General features: G+C 31.9%; 1 protein-coding gene across 2 annotated transcripts; it reads right to left on the bottom strand.

Moving 5' to 3' along the window:
• Positions 1 to 4,673: 4,673 nt before the first annotated feature.
• LOC145092577 (cullin-3A-like) lies at positions 4,674 to 7,764 on the bottom strand. Of its 2 annotated transcripts, none has more exons than XM_079030526.1 (2): positions 7,216 to 7,764; positions 4,674 to 6,816 (listed from the first exon to the last, which is right to left on the bottom strand). In XM_079030526.1, exons 1-2 carry the CDS (start codon positions 7,377 to 7,379, stop codon positions 4,779 to 4,781), a joined length of 2,202 nt encoding a protein of 733 aa, XP_078886652.1. In that variant the 5' UTR covers positions 7,380 to 7,764; the 3' UTR covers positions 4,674 to 4,778. The 2 variants fall into 2 exon arrangements, with proteins under 2 accessions (XP_078886652.1, XP_078886653.1); XM_079030527.1 differs by having other exon boundaries at positions 4,674 to 6,866; positions 7,216 to 7,352.
• Positions 7,765 to 10,435: the final 2,671 nt, after the last annotated feature.

Below are 10,435 nucleotides of genomic sequence, written 5' to 3'. Positions count from 1 at the left end.
CGTTACATAGATCCTTTAGGATAGGTCCCTTGAGATTATAATTTTAGGATCAAAGAGTGAGAATAACGGTAATGAGTAATTGGGATTAATCTATTTGGTATGATATATTTACTTAAAACAATATAATAAAAATATTACGGGATGGAAACCCTATGTGCTCACCAGACTCCAAGCATGACCCACTCAATTTCTTTGTATCACAGCTAGCGGTACGAAGGTAGACACATAGTGATTTACAGAAAGATTCAAGAAGATATAAGTCATAGTATAATAAGATATTGTAAGACCTGTAATGACTATGTTTATGTTTATGTTTTTTTGTATAAGTTATGACATCCTAAGTTTTAATAATCAATGAAAAACATTTATTCGAAAATACTTTTTTATGGGACAAATTCTACAGTTATAAATAAATTTTGTTTTAAAATAAGCATAACTAAAGATGTATATTCTGGTTGTAATATTTGGGAATTTCACATCTTCCAAGACAAAATATTTGTTATGAAAATAGATGTAACCAAAGACGAAGACCTCTTCTGGTTGGTGAAAACTAGGGCACTAATATTATTTGACCGATTTGTGAATTATGTTACTCATATAAGTGAAAGACGAGTTGAGATCATTAATGATTGTTCTATGTAGGATGTCGTGAGTAAAATCTGAAGAAATCGGTCATAAAGACTAAATGTGTACAAAACTAAAAAATATATTACCATATTAAGTCATTATTTCAGCTTAACCTGAAGTAGCTGGTTATAAGGATCACATATGAATAAAAAAACAAATTAAATGGTAAAATGTAGAAAAAAAACGTAATATATATATATATATATATATATATATATATATATATATATATATATATATATATATATATATATATATATAAAGACACTCAGTTGACTAAGTATGTATAACTAAAAAATGTCTATTTTTGTAACATATATATTAAAATAATATTTCAACTAAAAAATTATAATGTTTTGATTTATATTAATGTGTACATTACTTGTTAATTATTACAAATTATAAAAAACAACTCGTACGGTCGTACCTTTAATTTATCAGAATTAAAGAAAAAAGTTTTTTTCTTTTAATGATCGACTGATTTGTCCTCTATTTCTATTTATAAATCTATATATTTATTTCTTAGAACTTTAATGTCGATATTTGTTTTTTGGTCAAAGGTATGGGGGTAATTTGGGAATTGAATAATAGATGTGACATGAGTGAATAATATCTATAATATAAACTTATATTATTGCTAATCTGAACTTTAAAGGCAAGTAGTATAGGACTTGTGGTCTTATTATTTAGGGGTAAATTTAATATTAGCATGGATACTTGAACCTTGCCACATTTCCATTTTTGGTTGGATGATGTGGGTGGCAACAAGATTTCATTATTATTTTATGATATTTAAATATAATTTTTATGACATGGATTTGGAATGATTAACAAGATAAGATTAGATCTAATCATACAAAACACCCATAATATATTATTCTTTTTGGGAAATTAGTTTCTCAAATTTAATCGCGAGTCATTTACTTATTATAACTGCTACACAAGTATATCTAATTTTTTATATGACACGATAAAGTAAAAAAATTAAATCAAGTTATATATATATATATATATATATATATATATATATATATATATATATATATATATATATATATATATAAAAGGTAAAGTGAATATACCTAACAACCTTATATAAGCTTAGGTACCTAACCTCATCAAACTACGTCATTTTGCATTAAATTTTCATTGCAATCATCCAAGGTTCTTAAAGTTCATCCCTAAACTTGATTTACTTCAAAAAAATTTGGAAATTCATCATTATATTTCTCTTACATCCTTTCATTTGTAGCGGGATGATATGAAGCCCATCAGGTGGTATTCGATAGAAAGACGTGATGTAAAAAAAAGATATTGTTGAAAGTCCAAAGATTTTGGAAGTAATCAAGTTATGGGGTTAAAGTTTAAGAACCTTAGGCAATTACAATGTAAATATGATAGAAATCGATGTAGTATTATGGAGTTAGGTACCTAAGCTTATATAAGGTTGTTAGGTATATTCACTTTACCTATATATATATATATATATATATATATATATATATATATATATATATATATATATATAAAATAAAATGAGACACTTCGTCAAATGAATAATTAGATCGAAAGTTATTATAAAAAAAAAAATAATAATAACTAGATGGGGAACCCCCGTGTTGCGGGGGTCGAACGTGACAATTTTTTCCGTTGTTTGTTCTTTGAAAATGTTTATAGTTTGAGTTGCTCATTCCTTCCCTCTTTAACTGATCTATAAATAAATAAATAAATAAGTAAATAAGAAATAAAAAACATCAATTAATCTGTAAGCAAAACTAATAAACTGACAATTAAACGAAAACATAGGAACCTATAATGCTACAAATAACCAACAGAAGCAGATGGATCAAAAAAGACAAAAAGAAAGCAACTTTAAAATGACCCAAATATAGTTGAGGGACCATTTCTGCCAAAAAAATATTAATATGACTAAATACTAATAATATATAATAAAAGACGAGAGTTATGAAAAATTCAAACGAAAGTGAAATGGTTGTTTGTGAACAAAAACATAAAGGTGAAGGGTGAATGTTGTAACATTAATTGAAAAAAGAAATTTCAACCAATAATTTTTCATAACTTTAATATATAATAATAATAATAATAATAATAATAATAATAATAGAAAAAAATAAAAGTTATAGACTAGATGATTTGAGTTACTAATGGAATTGGTGTAATTATATGGAATAAGTTTGTCCTTCTGAAAAGTTAACATTTTTGTATAGTGCTTGCTTTTGAATTGGTTATTGGCTAAAGATAATCTTGATGGAAAGGAATGGTTGTTCCTTTTATTTTATTTTTTTGTCCGATTTGTGGGATGGAAAATGAAGAGCTTGAATATCAAATGTGAATTGGCTAATAAAGTTTGAGAACAGTTGGTGGATAAGGTTCTCATAAATGTTATTGGTGTTTTCACTTGGATGAAGGCTCTAAGGATTTCGAAGTACAAAAAGATGACAATGGAAGCTATCATTTTTTTCACCTTTGGTGGATGTCTTGACAATAATATCGTCTTTGGGAATAAAAAGATTAAGAAAAATATGATAGTGTTGATTTTTGAGCCGTTTGTATATAGAAACAATAGTTTGCTATCAAATGGATTGATTTGATGCAAAATGCAATGCGTGTCATCTTGATGTAATTGTTTATTTTCTTTAGTCTCTTGCTTAGCTTCTTAATATAAATCTTTCAACCGTTACAAATGATTTTTATTGACAACGATATTGTTTTTGTGTTCTTATACCTATTATAGGTTAATTTTACAAAATCATAATCAATTACAATTAATTTGATTTTTGAGCTACTAATATTTCATATGCAGTAGATAAATTAATAGACTCATTACACAATTAAAATGAATTTCAAATGGGTAAACTGAGATCGAATTTCATCCGATGTTTATTATGGCATTTAGTATGATAGAATTTATCCACTTATGTTTATATCGTGTTGACATGACATGCTCTATCGGATTTTTTTTATAGCATCCGGAAAACTTACTCATCTTTTTATATGTATCTATTTTGATAAATTGTCTAACTCGTTCATATTACACCTCTGAATAGTTCTATAAGAACTATATTAAAAAAAATGTACATAACAAAATTATAAAGATATAAGCATATTTATAATAATATAAAATTTTAATATGTTAAAGAGAAACATGAATATACACTATACAATTACAGAATTGTTGTACCCATTTGTTTAGGGCCATTTTTGATTAGGAACAGCTCAAGGTCCAAAATAGAAAAGAGATCACTTTACTGTTTGTGGCTCAACCCAATTAAAAGACTGATCCTGCACACCTTTTCAAACGAGTTAATGCTGGCTTCAACTTCACATTTCAACTGAGAAGTTTATAATTTTATTTCATTTGAACATATGTGATTTTTTATATTTTTTGAATTTTCTATTTTCTAGTCATTTTATTATAATATAATTTTTATTTTATTAAATTAAAATTTCACATTTAATATGTAAGGTAATATATATGTAAGATATTTATTAGAAATGATTTATATATGTAATGTATTCAATGTATTAAAGTCTCATTAATTTAATAATTTAAATTTTTTCTTATAAATTCAAACTTCTCAAATTGTTAAAATTTCATATTTAATTTTTTTTAAATAAACTCATGTAATACATGAGTCTCACACCTAGTTTTTTAATAACTTAACTAAAAAATGTATGAGGTTTTGTGTACAAGTATGTGGAATCGTCTTCGTGATTTTGTGCTAGTAAATTATATGCCATTTTGAATATATTATCTTCCAAAATCCTCTAGAACTTTATGGTTTTTAATCTCGCTTTCTTGTGTTCAAAACATCCCTTCATTTTTCGCTCGTATATTATCATTATATTTTTGCGCATTGCAAGTGTCGCCTCTTTACTCCTTCCAAGTTTTGAGTTATAATCGATCTCTTAACCAATATTGCTCCGTTTTCTTCATACTCATGAGTTGTTATCATTACAAAAATTAGCTGAAATATATGTTACCGAAATTGTCAATTGACAATGTGTTTTTAAATTGTAAGTACTAAAAATAAATCATAAAAAATACCCATTAAAACTAGCAAGCTAACAAACGTAATATTTTCATCACCAAACACAAGGTACACAATTCCAACTAAAAAAAAAAATCATCAAGCAAGATACTGATATAACTTCCTATCCGAAGCATCTCTCTCCAAAAAATCCCTTTCAATAAGCGACTCAATCCGCTTCTTAATCTCTCCAGGATTCACCAAAAACCTCGATTGCAACTGCTGAATCACTTCAGCAATTATATTATTATGATCCAACACTCTTCTCGCTTTCATTATCCTCACAATCGCCGCCTCTATTTGCGGTTTCCGGTCCTCCTCCACCCTCTGCCGCGTCTCCATTTTCTCCGGCTCCTCCTTCACCGCCACCACCGTCCCAATCTTCACTTTATAAAACTTACTCGCAAACTTCTCGTTCACAAAAAACACATCATCTTCCAAAATCTCCTTACTCATCGGCTCCTTCCGAATTACGTTTTTACCCTTCACACACGCCATCGACTGCAAACACCGTTTCAAATCCACCGAGGGTATTTCCGTCATTTGCTCCACCTCCTTGTAACTCAACCGCTCCGACTTATTGAACAACATCAACACACACATTTGGTATGTCGATACGGTCAACTCATGTTTTTGACTTTTACCGAAGTTCGCTTTGAGATCCGCGGTCCCCATGTTTGTTTGCCACGTCAGACGGCGCCCCGTGTGGGTCCCGAGGTAGTACGACTTGAATTTCTCGCAAATGGACGTGAGTTCACTCGGGAGGTTGCAACTCGCACCCGGTTGACTCGGCCATGAACCCGTGGTCAAGACTTGAACCGTTAGGATCGGACCCGTGGGTAAGTCCGACCCGTGGGTCGCGTAGAAACCTTGAACTGTGTCTTGTGAGGTTTTCATGTCGGTGAACATTCCTTCTAGTTTTGAAGTGAATTGGTATCCGCATTCGGTTTTAAGCTTTAAAACTAAACTTTTTTCAGCATCATCTGATGAATCTTTTCCTGATAAAAGTCTTTTAGCTAAATGTTGTTTGTAATATTTTTCGAATAAATCTTTTTCATGTAAATAACGAAATAACATCATTACTTTATCAAGAAGAATCTCAACATCTTCTTCACTAACTCCCTTCAACCCTTTTCTCAACTTATCATCCACAAACAACGAAATAAATTCGGGTGATCTTGGGTTCAAATTTATAAAAAATTCAAACGAAGAATTCAACGAATTTTGGAACGTTTTATCATTGTTGAATGAAAACCCGATGATTTTATCGAATTTATCCTTTTCATTTAATAAACTTTGCACGAATTCAACCGGATCTTTTAACTTTTCGGGATCAGTTACGAGGTTTTTCCCGGTGTCACGAAGATACGATGTCATCAATTCACGTATTGTATCGAGACCATGTGGGACCCGATGAAACAAAGTGTAAATTCTTTTTAAGTTGTCGTATTTGTCATTGACCAACATGTTGACCAAACCCGAATTCTCCATGTGAACTAATCTTGTCATGTGATTAGCGATCATTTCCTTTTCGACGACATTCGTTATCTTGATTTCGGTTTTTGGATCCAAATAATGCGACACTCGATCGATTTCTTCATTCAATCGTCTTTCTGCTTTCTGTAAATAATCCCCACATTCACAACATTCGATGAATTCCTGACTCTCGACCCGGTAAAAACCCGCGGATACTTCAAGAAATGGGGTTTCTAGATCCAATTTGTAAACAGAAGGTCCTAAATCTGTTAACATTTTGACTATGTTTCTCATGAGCCCACGGTTTATAATTTGACCCGTTCTTTCTGTGTGTATGAGTTGAAGAAGTGTGGTTTGAAGGCGGGTTTGGATTCCGGTGAGGTGGATCACATTATCCCGCCATAGATTCAGACCGAGTTCATGAACAGGGGTTTTATGGCTACTGGGGACATAAGTTCTATCCATGTACATTAATATGTCACGAATCATTTGGAGGGCTTTGTTGTGATCAGTCCATTTGTTGTTAAGTTCTTCCAAGAATGTTTCCCCATGGGTGTCTTGTATGGATTTTGACATGGAGGTTAGGTGGTGAGTCATGGTGGATACTAGTCCTGTGTAGAGTTTTTCCCCAAATTTGTGTAATACCATGTTGTATGCGTTTCTGAATTGGCATCAGGTTTTGACATCAGAAAACTTATTGGAGTATATGATCTAGAGTGTGAGAATCAGTAAGGAAAATTATGAAAAAGATAAAAGGTTATAAACAATGGATAGAGAATTCAATTGATGTATAGATTTGATATTCTTAAAAAATGGAGGACAATCAAAACAGTTGAACCCTAGCAAGATGACTATTGTTTCTGTTAATGTATTCGGTTTCTAGTAGATCATTATTCTAACACCATTAAAGCATTTATAATACATACTTACCTAGGAAGATTATAGAGATGATTCTACTGGAAGCATTGAATAAAATGGAATGAGAAATCAAATGATGAACAAAACGGGACAACTTTCAGATTAGCATGTAATGATTCGGAAATTAACAGAGGAAACAAACCTGTAAAGCTCTTCGAAGCTAAGTCCACTGGCATTATGATTATAAATCTCATTGATGGCATGCTCGAGTAACCTCCATGTTTTATCAGCATACTTTGGATCAACAACAACTTTGTGCTTAAACGCCTCTATCTGAAAATTCCTCTTCTTGTGATTACTATTCATGTTAACGCGTTCGTAATCTCCAAACTTAAACCTCAAACTCGACAAACCCTTTATAAACAGCTGTTCAATCGATTAGAAAAATTAGACGTAGCGCATCAATCTACAGGTGTTTGGGATAGAATCTGGAGCTTAAAATAGAGATTTGGTGAGGGGATTGAATCTAAATTAAGGCGTTTTAGATAGGAAAGGCGATGAGAAGATGATTCGTTGTGTTTTAGGGTTTATGAAGGGAAGAATAAAGCGAGTGAAAGGTAAGATTGACAAGTACGTGAGACTCAAAATTGGGAAACAGCCATTGGAGGGCAAACACAAAACCCCGTAGCAAGGAAAATCTGTAGTATCGTTCCGATGGTTGCCTGCGATTTACTCTTGTCGGTGAAATTATAAAAAATGTCGCTATCAATAAAAATGAACGAGTCTATTGCAGTTGCGCACAGCTGTTGCTTTTTTTTTGCATTTTAAAAATTGTAGTTTTTAATCATTTCACTAAAAAACAAATTATTTTGTGAAATTCTTATTATTTTATAAAAAAAAATAATAACACTTATTACATCCTAATAGCCTCATTAGACCGAGTTTTACAACACTTTTACATTTTAATAAAGTTTGAACATTGAATTGGATTAGAGTTTAAATCAGTGTCAAGGTTAACATTCAACATGGTGGTAATGTCTCATGGGTAGATATATCCGAAATTCGATATTAAAATTTAAAAATATGATCCGGATTTTAAAATAAAATAAAATATGAAAAAAATAGTTTTTGGATAGATCCAACTTTTGTGTAACCTTAGCTCTGATTGTTCTAAATGCAACTCGGTGGGTTAATAGTGATAGCCCAAACTTATATACAACCATACCTTCCGGGTCCAGCCACTACTCCCACCAATGGCCCGTTTCATCGTGGATCCATCAAATAAGTAAAACATATAGACGATCTTACAATCTTCAAAATAATAATAATAATAATAATAATAATAATAATAATAATAATAATAATAATAAATAAAAATAAAACAAATTATTTTCAAATAATTGCGATTATAGGTTTTCAAGAAGTTGAAATTAGCCAAAAGATATCAATTAGACTATGGTTTGCTTGGTTAGATCTCCAAACTTTTTTTTTCCAACGGAATTATTATTAGTCATAGCTTTAAAAGAAACAAATCAGGACAAAAAAAAAAAAAACAAAACGATTAGAAGATGTTAAAGGGATTACAACACCAATCAACCCACTTACAATCGCCATAATTAGCCCTAGATTTAACCAACTAAACATAATATTGAGAATGTTATACGCCAAGTTCATCGAAGATATTCACGTCTTATTGAAAATTTTGTCGTTCCTTGCTTTCTAACCATACCATAGGAAACCATAAATAATAGCAAGAAGGATTTTTCATGTTTTCGAACACCGACCCCAATGAGCAGTAAAAAGTAGAAGCTCCCTAACTGAATTGAAGAGATGAAAAGAAATATTGCACCAGTTTAAAATCCATCTCAGAGTATCCATCATAAAGCAAAACCCATCAAAATATGGTTTGTCTCTTGTCCACATGTCGCACATATGACAAGAAGTGTTCGAAACATGAATTCTTCTCATCGCAAGGGTTGTCGACAAGGGAATTCTATCTAACAAGCTCGCCAAACAAAACAAATAACTTTCAAGGGCACCACATGAATCCATATGGTAGGGTTACTCATTGGACGAGTCACCTTTGAATCAATCAAGACTCTAAGGTCATGCACGTAGAAGAGCCCATCGGTGGGTAGCTTTGAGAACAAAGAGTATGTGTCACTCGAAAGATGGACCGAAGAGACGATATCATTAAGATTATATAGCTCCATAGTTTCTAAAAGGGTCCATGTTAAACTTCTTCCAAGTCCACGTAGGGTTGCTTTGCGAAAGCCTCTCAAAGATGAAACATTTTTTTTCCTTTTGTACAACTAAAAAAGAAAAGGGAATTTTGAAGCCATATACCCATTCTCGTACTAGTTGCCATACCATAACAAAGTATTGGAACCATACCCAATACATAAACCAAAGATAAAATGCAACAAGATAACTAAATCCTCCAATTCTTGGAGAATCTTCACAATATCATACCAAATTCCAGAAAGGGTCTTCATACCCAACAACTCGAACGACTTCCTGGTCAGGTTATGAACGCCACAAACCACACGACTCCAAATGGCAGTAGGTTGTGTCTTGTATCTCCATAACCACTTAAAGAGATCCAATTCAAAGCAAACAGAGAGCCAACACCGAAGCCTCTAGATTATTTAGCACCAAGGACGATATCCCAAGCAACCCTACATATTTTGCCTTTTTCTTCACTGCCGCCCTAGAGAAATCTTATTCTAAGTTTTTCAAGATAATCTAGATTTAGGAGCCTTGAATAAATAGAGATAGTAAGTTGGAAGACTACCGAACACAACTTTTGTTAATATTAACCGACCTCCAAATGAAAGCATGTTAGCCTTCCACACAGATAGTCTCTTTTGAACTCGCTCAATGATCAACCGCCAATTCTGTCTCAGCAACATATTAGCACCAAGTAGAACTCTTAGGTACTTAAAAGGAAAGGAAGTAGCATCACATCCAAAAATACATGCATAACTAGTGATTTCATTATCAGAGACACCGATCTCGTAAACCTAAGACTTGTGAAAGTTAACTTTTAATTCGGACGTAGCATGGAAACATCTAAGAACCCGGACCAGGTTTTCAAAGTTGGAACAAGTCCATTCTCCTACAAAGAGAGCATCATCAACAAAAATAAATGAGAAATCACAGGGCCCTCCTTTGGAATCTTGACATCTTGGAAAAGCGACAATTGACAAGCGGATTTCATGGCAACATTGAGACCCTCCATTACAATAATAAACAAGAATTTGGAGAGATGGTCTCCTTGTTTTACACCTTTGGTAATGGGTAATTCTTTAGTTTCGGATCCATTTATCAATATCGAGGTTGTAGAAGAGGATAAACAACCTTTTATCTAGAAAATCCATTTCTCACAAATCCCATTTGAGACATGATCAAAACCAAGTAAT

Source organism: Lactuca serriola, chromosome 3 (genome assembly GCF_051521515.1).
Source record: "Lactuca serriola cultivar US96UC23 chromosome 3, Lser_US96UC23_V15, whole genome shotgun sequence".
Lineage (NCBI taxonomy): Eukaryota > Viridiplantae > Streptophyta > Magnoliopsida > Asterales > Asteraceae > Lactuca > Lactuca serriola.
The sequence above is the reverse complement of the archived record's forward strand: the minus strand, read 5'-3'. Positions and strand labels throughout refer to the sequence as shown.